Below are 19,800 nucleotides of genomic sequence, written 5' to 3'. Positions count from 1 at the left end.
ATCACGCTGTAATAGTGATACTTCCACTGGATAACAAATCACATTGCAGTAGTGATCCTTCCAATGGATAGCAAATCACATTGCAGTAGTGATCCTTCCAGTGGATAACAAATCACATTGCAGTAGTGATCCTTCCAGTGGATAACAAATCACATTGCAGTAGTGATCCTTCCGATGGATAACAAATCACACTGCAGTAGTCATCCTTCCTGTGGATAACAAATCACACTGCAGTAATGATCCTAATTGGATATCTGTGGTTTTGATCGCAGTTGTTAATTTGCATTAGAGTTGTATGGCTCATTTTAGCAGAAGTGTTCACATTTTGGATTTTTGTCACAGAAGACCCAGTGTTCACCCCAATTTGCAGAGCTGTTCACTGTAGCTCCATATAGACCAGCCAGGCACCCATTCCTCTGGAACTCTGTGCACACTGGTGCAAGAGGGATGTCTGACGTGCTTTCTTCAGCTCTTTTTAAGCAGTAGTTTGAGAAGACCAGTGAATATTGCTTAAAAAATTAAGTCCATTGGTTGGGCCAGTTTTCCAGGGAGGGCAGATAAGAAATGCATCAAGAGAAGTTTTATTTTCTTTATGCAAGCTGTTGTGTGCTGAAGTTTTGTAGGTATCAAGGGTGCTAATTGTGAGTGGTTACTAAAAAAAAAAAAAAAGTAATTGGATTACCTGTGGAAAGCAAACTCCTTGCAATGATTTTTTCAGTGTTTTTTTTCCTCTGAATATTGAATCTTGTGTCAGCTATGCTCTGTTCAACAAGAAGACAGTAAAACAGAGAGAGAAATGCCCAAGGCTACCTTAATAAGAAAAATGTGGATGTCTTGACAAGGACAGCCATAGTCTAGACCAGGTCTTCCATGGATGCCTCACCACAAAAAGCTGATATTAATCAGAAGTGCTTCTAAGAAAAGGAATACCTGGGGGCCAGCAGAATTTGTTCAAAGTACAAAGACCACCCTAGGCCTGAGGATGGCAAGATGCTTTTGCAGCCAAGGCCTCTGCTCTTCTAGAGGCTGCCACTCACTTTGTCAATGTCATGTTCTCCAAAGCCAAAAAACATTTCAGCATATGCCAGTGTCTAGTCCTCTCTGCAGGCTTCTAGTTCTGACACCCATACAGTGATTATCAAGTTGCTGAGTAAATGACAATAGACACCACATCTATAATGTTGTTGATTCCTGTATGTACCTGTTCAAAAATTCCGGTAGTGATCTTTCTTTGATATCCCTGGATGCCAGGGCTGTAATGAGGTTCTAGCCCAAAACCCATTTCCCAGTTGTACTGCACAACTTTGGGAAGAAAGTTTACACTTCTGCTACCTTAGCCTTCAGGACCTAAGTATTATGCGAAAATATAAACAAACAGTCCTATCTTATTTGAAGGACTAGGTTGGGAAAATGGAGGATTAGGCCTTGAGAAATGTGATTTTGGAATTGTCACCTTGGCTCTCAAGTTGTCAGGCATTGTATCAACTGTTGCAGTGAAGCATCGAGTGCACTTAGGAGGCAGCCACTGGGTTCGTCATTCATTGACTTGCCAGTTTCAAGACTAGGGCCCTGACAGATAATGTCAGACCACAGCTAACTTAATGCACCATTGAAGAAGGATCTGCTCTTTGGACGTCCTACAGAACAAGTATTTAAGAGATTGGAGGAAATGATGACTAAGCAGTCTGTGAAGCAGTTACTGTTCTTCGTGTTTCACTGTTGCAGTCATCACATTTGGGTTATCTGCCTGCAGGTAGGCCTCAGCTGACCTGAATACCAGAACCTTTGGATTTCTGCGTCTGATGCTGTCGCATCTTCCATGACGTCAGGTCGTTAGGGGTATAAAACATGCAGCCGACGCCATTACATCAGTCTGTCTTGCTGTGTGGTGCCCGAAGCAGAAGCAGTTCACAAGTGCCGGTCGGCCGACTCTTGACATTTATGTTTTTGAGTTTCAGACCCGAAGTATTCAAAAAAGATAAGTACCCCATTGGGGATCCTTTTTTCTTGCTCTAACCAATGTCAGAAAAAATTAATAATTGTCGTGTCTGTGGAAAGCAAATACTACATAGAGATTTCCACATTCTTACTGCGTTACCTGTTTAGGCCCAGACCACGAAGTCCCTCGTTGTCGGTTTTGTGCCTTGTTCAATGCCCAAACTATTAGTCTGGCTATTTTTGTAGCTAAATACTTTCATTCTCGATCTCCGTACTCCGAAATGGCTTCGTTAATCCATCCCACTACCGATCTTCCGAAAAAAATGTAAGGATAAAAACAGAGACAGACCACATAGGTCCAAAACTGCCGACGACACTTCCGTTAAGCTAGTCACTAGTCCACCGGTACTCCAGTGAGGGGCTTTTGCAGCCCCTGGTACCTGCTACCACAGATTCGCAGGCCTCTGCTGAGACCCATTCGGAGTCCGGTATGCCGCGAGATGCTTCTTAGACTATGGAACCTGAGGATGTCTCTACCTTGGATGGGTCTGGAGCCACTTTGCAGGCACCGGCTACTGAGGGTGTATTCAGGCCTACAGACTTTCATATTAAACCGACGGCATAGTTTCCAACTAGAAGTAGCGAATTCCTCAGGCCTAAAAAACTGATGACCAAACCGCTGACTCAGGCCCATATGCCTCAAAAACAAATGCTCAGAATGGCTGAAGACCTTATTACCTTAATTTGGGGAAGCCAGCCTTCCCCCTCTAAGAGACCTAAAAACTATTTTTTTTTTCTGATTCTTCAGATCAGGAATCAGATATCTCTGCTCCTTCTGATTACCAGGATTTACCCTTATCTACTTATGAGGATTTTGTTGCAGAGGATTCCATTCCCTCTGCTTCCCCTCCAAAAGATTTTTCTTTTGGTGAAACCTTGCATACCCTTAGGGAGCATTTCAGCTGGGAAAGCCAGGACTACTCTGAGTCCAAAAAGAGACTTGGGGAATTCTAACTCTTGCCTCAACACAGGCCTCTAGCTGTCCCTCCTGTTCTGACTATTGTAGATGGTGTTTTCTTGGAATCTATCCTTACCCCAGACACTTTACCTCCAGCTCCCAGAAAACCTGACAGGTACTACAGAGTACCTGACTCTCACAAGTTCCTCTTCAAGAATCCTACTGCGGATCCAGAGACCATTTCCCAAGGACCAAAAGGCATTAAGGCTACTGCTGCCAAAAATCCTACCCCTTCTGATAGAGATTCTAGAGCCTTAGACAGATGGGGTAAGAAGGTATACACTTCTGCTACTTTGGCCTTTAGGGCTTTAAATTGCCAGTTTCATATGTTTAAAGTATCAGCAGCATATTATGGGACTACTTAAACAGAAAATGATGATGATTCCTGACTGTGCTGAACACAAAGACTTGCAAGATTTAATGCATTCTGCAGAACAATTTGGTAAACATACTTTGCAATGTGGTTTTGACGCTTTAGAAGCATCTTGCAGGGCTGCTGTCACTGGGTCTGTACTTAGAAGGCATGCTTGGCTTAAGGAACAAAACTTGCCAGATCATGTTAAAGTTAAATTACTGGATGCACCCTTAAACCAAGACCGCCTTTTTAGCAACAAAGCAGAGGAAGTCCTCAAAAGGATGGAGGAAAAAGCTAAATCTATGTAAACTGTTAAAGATTTTCTACAAGTACAGCCTCCCAGATTCAGTAGGCATTGGCCTTCAAAGAACTGGTCCTTTCCAGTCCCTCCCAAGCCTTCTCGGTCCAAACCCAGGAACAGCAGACCACCAAGACTTCAGTCTGAGGCTACGCACAGATCTAAGCATTGGAGGGCTTCCACTTCCAAAGCAGGGAGTAGTAAGCCACCCCCCTACGGAAAAATGGCACAATGACTTAACCTTAACCCTTCCAAGCCCTGCTCAACTACTTGCTCCCTTAAGAGGAAAGCTCGCCCTGCATGCAAATAACTGGTGACTCATTACCCAGGACAAATGGATTTTGAACATTAGTTTCCTGAGGATACAGATTCCACTTCCACACACTACCAACCCCAAATGGTTTGCCAGACCTCCCCCCAAATCAGTGGGCGGAGGCCCAACAGCAGGTTCTCTTTCTTTTCAGTTTCAGCGCTATTCAACCTGTCCCAGCAGAACTAAGGGGACAAGGTTTTTATTCAAGACGTTTTCTGGTACCCAGAAAAAAAACTCCTGGCATCCTATCCTGGACCTCTCTATTCTCAACACCTTTCTGAGTGTTCCAAATTCAAATTGCTAACTCTTCAGCAGCTTCTTCCTATGCTAACCAAGGATGCCTGGCTGGCAAACCTACACTTAAAGGAAGCTTACCTGCACATCCCAATAAAAGAATCCTGCATACAATACCTACGTTTCAGGGTGGGCTCCATGCACTTTCAGTTCTCTGCACTTCCCTTTGGCTTATCTACTGCACCCAAGGTGTTAACAAAGTGTCTAGCTCCAGCCATTGCATTTTGCAGACAGAGAAATATTCAGATTTACCCATACCTGGACGATTGTCTGATTCAGGCAGAGCCAGGACTTGCTATTACAACACCTGGCATTCGTAAAGAAACTTCTAACCTCACTGGGATACACCATCAACAAAAATAAATCTCACCTAGTACCCTGCCAACAGATTGTATTCCTGAGAGAAAGCTTGAACACAATTGCCCAGATGGCATTCCTCCCTCCGGAGAAATGTTTATTTGACAACCTACTTCAAACTATTGGCCACAAAAACCCAGCTATCTGCAAGGAAAATACTGCAAGCTCCCTGCTTCATGGCCTTTTGCATTCTGCTAATTCCATATACAAGATTGCATATGAGGAAACTTCAGTGGTATCTAAAAAGTATATGTTGTCAACATTCTCAGGACCTGGAAACAATGATTCCTATCATTCCTTGTCTAAGGACAGAGTTCCTTTGGTGGGCAGAGGCCTGCTGCCACAAGGGACTCCTTTTCACTCTAACCCCTGCCATCCAAACCCTAACAGCAGACACATCAGACTGTACATGGGGGGGCTCACATGGCAGGGCCGTGCATTCAGGCCAAATGGAACCCGAGACAGATGCACCTGCATGTCAATCAAAAAGAAATGTTAGCTGTACATAATGCTCTGACAGCCTTCAAAGTCCTTATTCTTCCAGGACAACTATTGGTAAAGACAGACAACACCACCGTTATGTGGTACATAAATAAGCAGGGGGGGAACACACTCATACCCTCTCTGCAGACTAGCTATGGCTCTGTGGAGCACAGCCTTGAGCTACCAAGTGCTTCTACAAGCTCAGTTCCTGCCAGGCAAACTAAATTCACTGGCAGACAACTTAAGCAGAAATCTTATTGACCCACACGTATGGAAACTAGAACCCAAAATATTCAACCTCTTGAGGAACAAATGGGTGACCCCAGAGGTAGACCGGTTTGCCTCCCCTCAGAACTACCAATTGAACACATTCTGCACCAGAACTCCCCACAGTCAAGCTTGGAAAGTGGATGCCCTGTACTTTACCTGGGAAAGCCTCTTGGTTTATGCCTTTGCCCTCTGCCTCTCCTCTCGAAGGTTCTACTAAAGATCAAACAGGACAAGCCAAGAACAATACTCATTGCACCAGACTGGCCACGCCAGCACTGGTACCCCCTCTTGCGCAGTCTGACACTGCTGCACCCATGGCACCTGCCTCAGACCCCTTCCCTGCTGTCCCAGCAGGCGGGCCAGATTCTGCACCCTCATCTTCAAACCCTGAACCTTGCAGCCTGGCTAATTTCATGAGCTCTCCTCTAGCATCCCTCAGTAAGCAGGTGCGGGATGTCATTCTGGAGGCAAGGAGGCCTAGTACCAGAAAATCCTATGCTGAAAAGTGGAAAAGATACTGTTCCTGGAGCCAGGCTCAGGGGATGGGCGCAACGATGCCCAGTTTACCTCATATTCTAGAGTATTTAACAGAAATGCTCCACAAGGGCCTGTCCTTCTCGTCAATTACGATTCATGCCTCTGCCATTTCAGCACATTATAATACTGAGCTACCCCTCTTCTGTCACCCCTTGCTAAAACAATTCCTTAGAGAGGCCACAAATTTAAGACCCCCCCCCCCCAGGAGTGCTCGCACTCCAGCCTGGGACCTTAACTTTGTATTGGAAAAGCTCACTCCTCCCCCCTTTGAGCCAGCTGCAGCAGCAGAGTTGAAATTCCTTTCTTGGAAAACAGCATTACATCTAGCCATCACTTCAGCAAGAAGACTGTCTAGTCCCAAGAAAAAGAGGAACCAAGGAGTCTGATCTTAGACCTATCAAAGGTAAGCAACTATCTAAAGTTGTCAAGGTTCTGTATGATAATTTTCAAGACTGTTTGCTTCTACATTTACATCAGGCCTTCATGGTTTCTTATTTGTACATACCCATAACCAGGGAAGATGGACATCTCGTCATTTTGGTGCAGGGAATTCCCACTTATAATTCACTTTGTTCTTTGGTTTATCTACTGCACCCAGGATTTTCACCATGTGGTTGATGCCTTCTGCAGCAACAAGGGCATCCAGATTTACTCACAGCTAGACTAGATTCTCTCTGAACTTGTCAAAGCCTCATTTACTATCCCCAAGACAAGTTTTATTCCTGAAAGCTCATCTGGATGCCATGTACCAGAGGCCATCCCCCAGGAAAAAGTCCTGTTCTTGAATATAGTGAAAGCTAAGAGTTTGGTAGGGATACCTATTGAAGTTTTCCAGAAATCCGTTTGAATTGGCACTACAACTGGCTTTATTTAGGTTTTAAAATTTTTGTATTGAATGTGTAACTTTTGAATTAGACATAGTAGAGCCTCCTAACTTCATGAATGTTCTTATTTTAATGTATTGTAGATATTATCAAAGTGTGTATGACACAAAAGAAAACCTAAATTTGTCATATCCAGCAGAGATGACACCAGATGAGGCTTTGAATTACTTAACAGAGACAGCCAAGGTATGGACTAATGCTTGATAAACTCGATTGTTGCAGAACGTCTGTTCCATTTTGTTTTTCTGAGAATCACCAGAATCAGTATTGCAGGTGCTAAATGTGTGCCAGCTGTTTTTGTACGTTTCAGTAATGTTGGTTTAAGATGTTCCTAGTGTTTCACTGTTGCAGACCTGACTTGTGCGATTTCCTGCAGTGGGAATCAGCCTACATCATGAAATCAGTCTTTTCTTGCAGTCAGAGCCTGAAGCAGTGTTTCAGTGAATCGGTCAGTCCGTACCAGAAAGAAGTCGTCGGAAAGATAAGTACACCGTTGGGGAACTCCTGTATTTTGCTTTAAACTCATGTCAGATAACATCAGTAATCGTCTCCACTGTGATAAGCAAATCCCACACAGAGGCTTCCACTTGCTTTGTGTCAGCTGTTTAGGCACCGATTGTCACATCTGTAGTTGCCGCTTTTGTGCCCGCTTTAACTCTAGGATGATCAGATGTAGGGCTGAGATTTTAGCTCGATTCGTTAGTCTTGAATCTTCTCATCAACATCCTGTGGCGTCTGCCAGTCATTCGGAGGTTGAGCAGCCTAGGCATAAGAGGGAAAAAGTTAAGAGACCCAAGCGTAGGCCCTCAGATGACAATCATTATCCTTCTGTTTCTCCTTATAGGCTTGTGAAAGTTGAAGTTGAGCTTTCGTAGCCTCCTTCTCTGCCTAAGGTGGTGGAGCAAGTCTCTGTTGAGACCCATTCAGAGTCTGACATGCCGTCTGGTCACTCTACTTCAGCACAGGCCCTTGCTTTCAGCTCGTCAGTTGGGTCCTGGGCCACTCTGCAGGCCTCTGCTTCCGAAGAGAGCTCTCTTCCCAGTGATGTTCCTTTGCAGCTTCAGCCTACACAGTTTCATATTTCTTCCAGAGAGACAGGTGTCAGATGTTCCTAGGTCCAAGGCCAAAGTGACTCCTAAGAAAAGTACTGCTACACAGCCTTTGCCTAGGCCTACCAGCTCTCTTTCTCAGAGATACCAGCATGACTTGGTTAGACCAGCTGAATGGATCCTACTTCAGAAGCTTTTCCAGATCTTTTTGAATTTGAGGAGGATTCATGCCTAGAGGGGTCTGGATCTGAAGAAGTACCCTCCGTCACTTCTTTTGAGAATTCAGAGGAGAACCTGCCCTCTGCCTCTCCCCCAGAGGATATCACCTTTGGAGAGACTCTCCATGCTGTGAGGGAACATTTCCAGTGTGAAGCACAGGAATACCCTCAGTCAAAAAAGAGAATTACGGGAATGTTCATCGTGTTACCCTGCTGCAGTCATCACACTTGGGTTATCCTGCCGTCGGGCAGTCCCGCAGTCGGCCTGAATTCCAAAGTCTTGGTCCGGCGTCTGTTGCTGTCGCTTCTTCCCTGATGTCAGTGCGCCAGGGGTATACAAGAGGCATCCGACGCCATTTTCTCCAGTCTCTCTTGCCGTGCGGTGCCCGAAGCAGAAGCAGTTTGCAAGTGCCGGTCGGCCGACACCTGAGATTTTCAATTCGAATTTCAGTCTGAAGTCTTCAATAAAGCTAAGTACCCCATTGAGGAACCTTTTCTTGCCTCAGTCCGATGTCAGAAAAAGTTAACAATTGCATTTCTTGTGGGAAGCAAATACCTCATAAGGATTTCCATTCCTATTGTATTCCTTGCTAGGCCCAGACCACGACGTCACAGGTTGTCGGTTTTGTGCTAGGTTTAATAAACGAACTATCAAATGCCGTTTTGACTTCGCACGTCATTACTATGGTAGGAAATTTAATTAAATCATGCCGTTGGAGCAGTTGACGACCGGCATACATAAAAAACACAAGGACAGGCAGCCTAGGAACAAGCCAGACTCCGAGGCCTCTGCTGGGCCTGTCGCCGGTTCTCCGGTTTTCAGTGAGGTGCCTACGCAGCCCCTGACGACTGCAGAGCTGGAACCCCAGACAGCTGTAGATTCTTAAGCGGAGTTTACTAGGCCGACGCAGCCATCTTCCGACACCGGAGCAAAAGTGTAGACCCCGGTACAGTGGAAACACCTTCGGTTGCAGAAGGTGTCTTCAGACCGACTACACTTACAATTAAATCTTATGCTAAGCTTAAAACACCTTTAAAACCTAACAAGACTGTACATCAGTCTACAGTTCAAGGCCCCATGCCTAAGAAACAGATGCTTAAGATGGCTGAAGATTTGATTACCCTAATCAGGGGTTCCCATCCCCCTCCTGATAAAAGACCAAGACAAGAGGAGGATTATGCTTCCTCTGACCAGGTTTCAGTTTCCTCAGATTCCTCTGAGGAACAGGATTACACTTTTCCACCTTATGAAGACTCTGATGCTGAAGACTCTATTCCCTCAGCATCTCCCCCTGAAGACTACTCCTTTGAGGAAACTTTACATAGCATGAGGGAACATTTCCACTGGGAAGGCCAGGACTGCTCTGATTCTAAGAAAAGGCTCCGAGAGTTCCTTTTACTACCCCAGCACAGACCTCTTGCTATCCCTCCAGTTTTAGATATTATAGATGATGTTTACTTGAAGTCTAGTTTAAATCCAGACTATCTACCTCCTGCTCCAGCCAAACCAGACAGATACTACAGAGTTCCTGACTCTCACAAATTCTTTTATAAAAGCCCTGTGGCTGACCCAGAAACAATTTCCCAGGGTCCTAAGGGAGCTAAAGCTTCTATGGCTAAAACTTCTGTGCCCTCTGAAAGGGATTCCAAAGCCCTAGATAGATGGGGAAAGAAAATATACACCTCAGCAACTCTGGCTATGAGAACATTAAATTGTCAGTTTCACATGCTGAAATATCAGCAATTCCTAATGTCTCAATTAAAACAAAAAATGAGCACACATACTGAACAGTCTGAATTCAAGGAAATGCAGGATCTGTTTCATGCAGCTGAACAGGTGGGCAAACATACTTTACAATGCGGATTTGATTCGTTGGAAGCTTCCTGTAGAGCAGCTGTTACTGGCTCTGTCATACGTAGACATGCTTGGTTAAAAGAACAAACCCTTCCTGATCATGTTAAAGCAAAATTATTGGATGCACCTTTACAGCAGGATGTATTATTTGGTGTCAAAGCAGAAGAGGTTTTAAAGAAAATGGAGGATAAGGCAAAGTCTATGCAGACGGTCAAGGATTTTTTGCAGGTACAACCCCCTCGTTTCAGCAGAAATTGGCCAACAAAAACTGGTCCTTTCCAGCTTCTGACAGATCACAGAGGGGCAAATACAGATGTCCAAGGGGCAGAGGTCAGTCACAAGGCCCTTACAAACCTCGCCATTGTGGTACTGCTACCCAGAAAGGAGGAGAAGACAGGCCCCAAGCTAACAGAAGACAAACACAATGACTCAATCCTCAAACTACTAAGCAAATCTCTCCTGGCAGCTCCCTTGGGAGGAAAATTAGCATTTTTTGCAGACAACTGGCCCATCATCACAAAAGATAAATGGGTCCTAAACATTGTCTCTCAAGGATACAGATTCCACTTTCATACCTTACCAAGGATAAAAGGAATGCCAAACCTGCCACCAAATCAATGGGCAGAGGCACAAAAACAATTTACAGCTCTCATGGACATGAGAGCCATTCAACAGGTACCTACACAGGAGCAAGGACAAGGATTTTACTCAAGACTCTTTCTAGTCCCAAGAAAGGACAAAGCATGGAAACCCATTCTGGATCTTTCAATTCTGAACACCTATCTGCAAGTACCAAAATTCAAGATGCTAACACTACAGCAGCTTCTTCCCATGCTGGGCAAGAATGCTTGGCTAGTAACGTTGGACCTCAAGGAGGCATACCTGCATGTCCCTATCAGACAAAATTGCAGAAGATACCTCCGCTTCATTGCAGGTTCAACGCATTATCAATTCTCTGCACTGCCCTTTGGCTTATCTACTGCACCTGGGGTCTTCACAAAATGCCTGGCACCAGTACTTGCATACTGCAGACAAAGCAGAATTCAAATATATCCATACCTGGACGACTGCCTTATTCAAGCAGAAAGCAAGGACATTCTTTTAAAGCATCTGGCATTTGTCAAACACCTTCTAAGTTGCCTAGGGTACACAGTAAACGTAAAGAAATCAAAACTAGTGCCCTCACAAAACATAATATTCCTGGGTGCCAGCTTGAATACAATGGCCCAGATGGCTTATCTCACACCAGACAAGCAACAACAGCTGACTCAATATTACAAAATAATGGCAACAAAGACCCAACTCCCTGCAAGAAAAATTCTGCAGGCCTTGGGATTCATGGCATCTTGCATACTACTAATACCATTTGCAAAACTGCATATGAGGAAATTACAATGGTATCTGAAAAGCGTATGGACTCAGCACAGCCACAGCTTGGAAACAATGATACCACTCATTCCCTGCCTTCAACAGGAGTTTCTGTGGTGGGCACAGGCATGTCACCTCAACAAGGGTCAGCCTTTCACCTTACCCACAGCCAGGCAAACTATGACAACAAATGCATCGGACTATGCCTGGGGAGCACACATGGCAGGACAGTGTATTCAGGGCAAATGGACTACAGATCAGAGGCATCTGCATATCAATCAAAAAGAAATGCTAGCAGTACAGAATGCCCTAACAGCTTTTAAGGACCTCTTACACCCAGGACAACTTATAATAAGGATGGACAATACCATGGTAATGTGGTACATAAACAAGCAAGGGGGCACACATTCCTACCCTCTATGCAGGCAAGCAATGACCTTGTGGAACACTGCACTGTCTTACCAGGTTCAGTTACAAGCACAATTCCTGCCAGGAAAAAAAAACACATTGGCAGACGACCTAAGCAGAAACATCATGGATCCACACGAGTGGAAACTAGATCAAGTATTTGCAATGATGGCTCAAAAATGGGGACGCCCAGACATAGATCTGTTTGCAAGCCCCCAAAACTACCAACTTCAAAAAATTTTGCACAAGGACATTCCATCCACAAGCTTGGAAAATGGAAGCCCTCTCATTCAGTTGGAAAACATTAACAGTGTATGCCTTTCCTCCACTGCCTCTTCTAGCAAAGGTACTGCTGAAAGTCAGATTAGAGAGACCACAAATAATACTCTTTGCACCAGACTGGCCATGCCAGCATTGGTATCCAATTCTAAGGAACATGGCCCACGGCCCACCATGGATTTTACCACAAATTCCTCACCTAGCGAGACAATCAGATTCTACACAGCCAGCTCAAGACTTTAAACCTGGCTGCATGGCAAATTACCTAAACAACCAGCCAACACCTCTATCCGAAGCTGTTATGGATGTCATTCTGGAGGCCAGGAGGCCCAGCACCAGGAAAACCAATTCAGACAAATGGAAAAGATTTTGTGCCTGGAACCAGGCTAAAGGCCAAAATCCCCTTGATCCAAACATTCCTCAGATTCTACAATATTTAACTGAGATGTTGCACAAAGAACTTTCCTTTTCATCTATTAAGATCCATGCCTCAGCAATTTCAGCTCATTACAACACGGATCCTCCTTTATTCTCACATCCACTCCTAAGACAGTACCTCAGAGGGGCTAAGAACATAAGACCGCCAAGGAGAGCACCAACACCTACTTGGGATCTCAACTTTGTTCTGGAAAAGCTTACACTGCCACCCTTTGAACCAGTTTTTTCAGCTTATTTAAAATTTCTCTCATGGAAAACTGCCCTGCTACTAGCAATAACCTCAGCTAGAAGAGTCTCAGAGCTACAGGCACTAATGGCAGTGGAGCCTTTCCTCATTTGTGGATAAAACTAAGGCTTTCAGAAAAACTGACCAGCTCTTTGTATCCTATGCTACAGGATCACAAGGAAAAGCAATCTCAAAACAGACAATTTCTAAATGGATAGGGCATTGCATACATTTCTGCTACACGCCTCATGGGAAACCGGTACCTGCTAACATTAGGTCCCAATCCACCAGGGCTACAGCTACATCAGCAGCCTTTCTCAGGGGAGTGCCAACCAAGGATATTCTGGAAGCTGCAACTTGGAGTTCAGTGCACACCTTCACCAAGCACTATCACTTACCTCTATATTCTAAGACTAGAGCTGGTTTTGCCACTTCAGTTTTGCAGGGCCGACTAGCTTCTTCTAACCCTGTTTAACTCCACCTCCCATCCTTAGCTTTGGGATTCTACCCAAGTGTGATGACTGCAGCAGGGTAACACGATGAACATAGTACAGTTTTGTACCTACCATAAATGTAGATGTTCAAGTGTTCACCCTGCTGCAGTCCAGGTTACCCTCCCTCCATCCCCTCTGAACTAGCTGAACTTATCTCTACCACTCTATCCTATACAACCTCTGTGGTGTATTTGCTTGTGCCTAAAGATATTGTTTTATTTTTATCTAGCTATATATATATATATATATATATATATATATATATATATATATTGCCTACCTATTGGGGGCACCTGACATCTGGGGCAAGAAAAACTGAAGAAAATGGCATTGGATGCCTCTTATATACCCCTGGCGCACTGATGTCAGGGAAGAAGCGACAGCAACCGACGCCGGACCAAGACTTTGGAATTCAGGCTGACTGCGGGACCGCCTGACGGCAGGATAACCCAAGTGTGATGACTGCAGCAGGGTGAACACTCGAACATCTGCATTTATGGTAGGTACAAAACTGTACTTTCCTGAATCTGCTTTTGCTGTTCCACCAGTTTGAGGTGGTTGAGGATGTCTTCCAGGATTCCTCCTTGAATCCTGACTCTCTTCTCCCAGCCCCTCGTAAACCAGACATTGTTATAGGGTACAGAACTCCCATAAATACCTTTTCAAAAATCCATCTGTTGATCCAAATGTGGTCACCCCAGGACCCAAAGGGATAGAGCTAATTCCTCTATAAACTCTTTACCCAAGGATAAAGAGAGCAGTGCCCTTGACAGATTTAGGAAATAGATATTTACACCAGCCACCCTTACCATTCTAGATTACCTAGCTAGTCTGGTTGATGAAGGCATTTTCTGCTTCTGTATTAAAATTCATGCATCTGCCGTTTCAACCCATATACCTACTCTTCCATCTGTCATTTCCCATATCCTGTTAAGACAATTTCTTATGGGAGTCATCCACATCAGACTGCCCAGGAAGCAACCTGCCCCTCCATGGGGCCTTAACTTTGTTCTGCAGAAATTGACATTGTCTCCTTTCACAACTGCAGCATCTGCCCCACTGAATTTTCTTACTTGGAAAACTGCCCTGCTGTTTGCCATTACCTCAGCCAGGAGGGTCATTGAACTGCAGGCTCTTGTGGCAGTGGAATCATTCCTAATCTTCCACTCCGACAGGTTTTCCCTCAGAACTAACCCTTCTTTCATGCCCAAGGTGGTCACTGACACTTCTTTAAATCAAGCCATTCACTGCCTAAATTCTTTCCCAACCCCCAGAACAAAGGTGCAAGAATATTCCAGTCTTTGGATGTGCATAGGCAGGTCTGCTACTGTCTTGGCAGAACAAGAGCTTTGGGAACATCTGATCAGCTTTTTATTACTTTTGTCCTTGGCTCTGAGGGAAAACCAGCTTCTAAACAGACAATCTCAAAATGGATATCCCATTGTGTCTCCTTTTATTACAGCCATCTTGGCAAAAAATCTCCTGAGGCTGTCAGGTCACACTCCACTAGGTCTACTGAAACCTCTGCTGCCTTCTTCAAAGAGGTCCCTACTAAAGACAATCCGGGAAGCTGCCACCTGGTCATCTGTGCATACCTTCACCAAACAATACCACTTGGCAGCCTTTTCTAGGTCCAGAATAGGATTGGCCACTTCCATCCTGCAGCTCATCCTTTCCTCTCCCTAGTCTCCTTTCTCACTATTTTCAGCTTTGTGAATCTTCCCACAAGTCAGGACTGCATCAGTGAAACACGAAGAACATAGTACAGTTGTGTACACTTACCATAAATGTAGATGTTCGAGTGTATTCAATGTTGCAGTCTTCTTTCCCTCACTGCTTCCCCCTTAGCCTCTTAGGTAGTTTACTTTATAACCTCTTTTCTAGCCAAAGGAACTCCCATTGGCTTCTATTCATGTAGGGGTTCTCTTCCTCAGTTCCATACAGCTCACTTGGAGCTACTACCTGTTGGGGAACAAGAAAAAAAATGATTTCATGATGTGGGCTGGCTCCCTATAATACCCAAGCATACTGACATCGGTTAGGGTGCCACTCAGGAAAGAATTTCTCTGGTAATCAGGCCAGCCAAGGGTTTTCATAATCTCACAAGTCAGGACAGCGACAGTAAATGCACTTTAGCATCTACATTTATGGTATTTGTACACAGCTGTACTTTATGTACAGTGCTGGCATATTTTCCATTCGAGTCTTATGACAGCTGAGACGACAAGGTTATTTTATGGAAAACATTTATGAGGGAAGAGGATATCAGGTTGTAGTTTCTTTTGTCATAGCTACATTCGAGATTAATAAGTCATAATCCAGTGAGGAACTGCTGTAGGATGTTCTTAACAGTTAAGAACCACACTCAAGTGTAATTTATTTATTTGTTTTTTTGTTTACCAGGAAAGTCCACTGGGCCTAGGCAAGCCCATTTTCAGTGGAGGCCTGGGGAGAAAAGCTCATAGCATAAACATATACACTTAAGATTTGCAGTTAAACAATACAATAACACGATTCTACTGAAGATAAAACTGACAGTAAAGCTACAGAGATAAAATTGTACAGAAGAAAAATCTATGCGCAATCAACAAAAAATGAAAAACATTTACAAATGCAAGTGTGTAGAGTTACAGATGTATACAGAGTTAATGCAAACATCAGTGAACTTAAGTGTTTACATGGGTAATAGGAACTATCAGCTGTCTCTACAGAGTTACTGTATTACCAACAATAGAGATGACAAGGGAAATTAGGAGTTACATATTTTTTTTAGGGAGATTTGGTACAGTTGCATATTCATCTAGAAGAGAGGTGGGTATGAAGGGAAGTCTTGACATTAGTAAAATTTTGAGTAGTTCTGATGGGAGGAGGTGAAGCATTTCAGGTCTTGGCTACTGAGAATGAGTAGAGAAGCTGACCAGGTGGGAGATTAGGTTTGTGAATTTGTAAAAGTTTCTGATCCCCTGATCTGAGTGGCCTGTTGGGAAGGTGATAATTAAAAGAAGAGTTCAGAGCAGGACAGTGTTGGGGTTTGAAGAGGATTTTGTGAGCTGTAGTTAGTTGTAGACAGGAAAGGTAGTTAGGAAGCTCTAGCCATTTCACAGATTTTAGGGCTGTAGACAGGTGAGTGGAGTATTTGGAGTTAGTTGCGAATTTGGCGATTTTATTGTAGCAAATTTCAAGTTTGCTTTTAGCAGAGGTATAGATGTTAATAAGAAGTGGGGCACCATACAGGAGAGAGGGTTGCAATTATGTTGTGGCAAGGGTATTTCTTGTGGATAGGTTTAGGAAACAACTGTGTCTATACAGGGTTCCAAGTTTAAAATGTGTTTTAGGAATATTTTGTGTTGCATGTGGAGATCGAATTTCATGGTTTCCTCTATAGTGACTCCAAGATGTTCATCGTGCATACAGCTGCAGTCATTACAGATGGGTTATCCTGCTGTCAGGCGGGTCCTCGGTTGGCCGAATTCCAAAGTCTAGGTCCGGCGTCGCTTCTTCCTTGACGTCAGTAAGGCAGGGGTATAAAGGAGGCAGCCGACGCCATCTTCTTCAGTCTTTCTTGCCGCGCGGTGCCCGAAGCAGAAGCAGTTTGCAAGTGCCGGTTGGCCAGCTCCTGAGATTTATGAAAATATTTCAGCCGAAGTCTTCTTGAAAGCTAAGTACCCCGTTGGGGAAACTTTTCTTGCCTCAGACCGATGTCAGACAAAGTTAATAATTGCATTTCATGTGGGAAGCAAATACCGCATAAGGATTTCCACTCTTTCTGTATACCTTGCTTAGGCCCAGACCACGACGTCTCGGCCTGCCGTTTTTGTGCTAGATTCAACAAGCGCACTATTAAGCGCCGGGCGGAGTTCGCCCTTCACTATTTTGGCAAAAAATTTAATTATATTATGTCATCGGATACTCCGACTCCAGTTTTGAGTAAAAGACGCAAAGATAAGGACCGACATACAAGGTCTGCACCAACTACTGAGACCACGCTAAGGCCGACTACCGGTTCTCCGGTGCTCAGCGAGGCGCCTACGCAGCCCCGGTGTCTTCAGTACCCGAGGTCGCAGGCTCCTCGGTCCCCATTCCTACTGCAGATACCGACGCCACTCTTGGCGGGGAAACTCAGAGTTTAGACAGGCCTGCCATTTCTCAAGGTGTCTTCAGGCCTTCCTCCTTCTCTATTAAAGCTTTCACTAAATCTAAAGCAGCCATGAAAACCAAAAAACAGGGCCCTCAGGCCCCCTCTCAAGGCCCCATGCCTAAAAAACAGATGCTCAAAATGGCTGAGGATTTGATTACTCTTATCAGGGGTTCTCAACCCCCCTCTGACAAAAGGCCCAGATTAGAGGAAGACTACCCTTCCTCAGATCAAGCCTCTATTACCTCAGAACATTCTGAGGACCAGGATTATGCCTATTCCCCTTTCGAAGACTCTGATGCAGAGGAGTCTATTCCCTCGGTCTCCCCCCCTGAGGACTACTCTTTTGGGGAAACCCTACATACATTGAGGGAACACTTTCACTGGGAAGGCCAAGATTACTCAGATTCCAAGAAAAAGCTCAGGGAATTTCTTTTGCTCCCCCAGCATAGGCCCCTGGCTATCCCTGCTGTTTTAGATATATTGGATGATGTGTACACAGAAGACAGCCTTAATCCAGATTCTTTGCCTCCAGCTCCTGTTAAACCAGACAGGTATTACCGGGTTCCTGATTCTCACCAGTTCCTATACAAAAGCCATACTGCTGACCCAGAAACTATTTCACAGGGTCACAAGGGAATTAAGGCCTCTACTGCTAAAAACCCATTACCTTCAGAGAGAGATTCCAGAGCTTTAGAAAGGTGGGGGAAAAAGGGTGTACACCTCGGCCACTTTAATCATGAGGGCATTAAACTGTCAGTTCCATATGTTAAACTATCAACAGTTTTTGTTATCTCAGTTGAAAAGCAAGATGACACAACCAGAACAACCAGATTTAAAAGAGTTGCAGGATTTGTTGCATGGTGCAGAGCAAGTGGGTAAACATACCTTGCAGTGTGGTTTTGATGCTTTAGAGGCCTCATGTAGAGCTGCTGTTACGGGGTCTGTTTATACGTAGGCATGCTTGGCTCAAAGAGCAAACCTTACCAGATCATGTCAAAGCTAAATTATTAGATGCACCTTTTCAAAAAGATGTATTGTTTGGTGTTAAAGCTGAGGAGGTACTAAAGAAAATGGAGGAATAAGCGAAATCAATGCAAACAGTGAAAGATTTCCTGCAGGTACAACCTCCACGTTTCAGCAGAAACAAAATTGGTCCTTTCCAGCCACGGACAGAACTCCAAGGGGCAGATACAGACGCCCAAGGGGTAGAGGGCAACCTCAAGGATCCTTCAGAGCCAGACAGTGGCAAGCACCAACCCCAAGAGGTGGAGAAGATAGATCACAGTCATTTAGAAAACAGACACAATGACTTCCCCCTATACCTGCCAAGCAAAGCTTTAATGGCAGCACCTTTGGGCGGAAAACTGGCATTATTCTCAAAAAATTGGCATATTGTTGCAAAAGACAAATGGATTCTGGACATTATAGACAGAGGCTATACAGGTTCCACTTTCACACCCTTCCAAAAATGAGAGGCATGCCAAACCTGCCACAAAATCAAAGGGCAGAGGCACAGAAGCAAATTTCAGCTCTCGTAGACATGAAAGCGATTCAAGAGGTACCTGCAAAAGAACAAGGTCAAGGGTTTTATTCCAGACTATTCCTGGTACCAAGGAAAGACAAAGATTGGAGACCTATCTTAGACCTGTCCATCCTAAACACATATCTACAGGTACCAAAATTCAAGATGCTCACATTACAGCAGCTTCTTCCCATGCTGGGCAAGGAGTCTTGGCTGGTAACATTGGACCTCAAGGAGGCATTCCTGCATGTCCCTATCAGACAAGATTGCAGAAGATACCTCAGAGTTCTTCCAGGTTCAACCCATTATCAATTCTCTGCATTGCCCTTTGGCTTATCTACTGTGCCCAGAGTGTTTACGAAATGCCTGGCATCAGTAATCGCCTTCTGCAGACTACAAGGGATACAAATCTACCCATATCTGGATGACTGCCTGATCCAAACGGACAGCAAGGACATACTACTGCAGCACCTGGCGTTTGTAATAAAACTGAACTTCCTGGGATACACAGTCAACAAAAGAAATCAAAACTAATACCCTCTCAACAAATAATTTTCCTGGGTGCCAGCTTGAATACAACCACCCAGATGGCCTACCTCACGCCAGACAAACAAGGGCAACTGTCTCAATACTTCAGGAAAATGGCAACTTTCACCAGGCTGACTGCAAGGAAAGTCCTGCAGGCTCTGGGATTCATGGCATCTTGCATCCTACTAATCCCATGTGCAAAGCTGCATATGAGGAAACTTCAATGGTACCTAAAAAACTTATGGTCTCAACACAGTCACAGCTTGGAAACAATTATACCACTCATTCCATGCCTTCAAAAGGAATTTCTGTGGTGGGCTCACGCATTCCAAAGAAACACAGGTCTCCCTTTCTGTGTACCTCAAGCAACTCAAATCATCACAACAGACGCCTCAGACTACGCTTGGGGAGCACACATGACAGATCAGTGCATTCAGGGAAAATGGTCCCAAAAAGAGAAGCACCTACACATCAACCAAAAGGAAATGCTAGCCATGCAAAATGCTATTATGACCTTCAAAGACCTACTG

At 44.5% G+C, this 19,800-nt stretch overlaps 1 protein-coding gene across 2 annotated transcripts in view; it reads left to right on the top strand.

Annotated features, from left to right (window-relative positions):
- The window catches only part of NCSTN (nicastrin), an 876,107-nt gene that overhangs the window by 370,367 nt on the left and 485,940 nt on the right, over positions 1–19,800 (top strand). For both annotated transcript variants that reach the window (XM_044059533.1, XM_044059532.1), the window contains exon 12: positions 6,831–6,933. In XM_044059533.1, the coding sequence (XP_043915468.1) occupies positions 6,831–6,933 (103 nt within the window). The remainder of the gene's footprint in view (positions 1–6,830; positions 6,934–19,800) is intronic.

Source organism: Protopterus annectens, chromosome 17.part0 (genome assembly GCF_019279795.1).
Source record: "Protopterus annectens isolate FY-2018-M chromosome 17.part0, PAN1.0, whole genome shotgun sequence".
NCBI lineage: Eukaryota > Metazoa > Chordata > Ceratodontiformes > Protopteridae > Protopterus > Protopterus annectens.
This window is presented reverse-complemented; position numbering and strand designations above follow the sequence as displayed.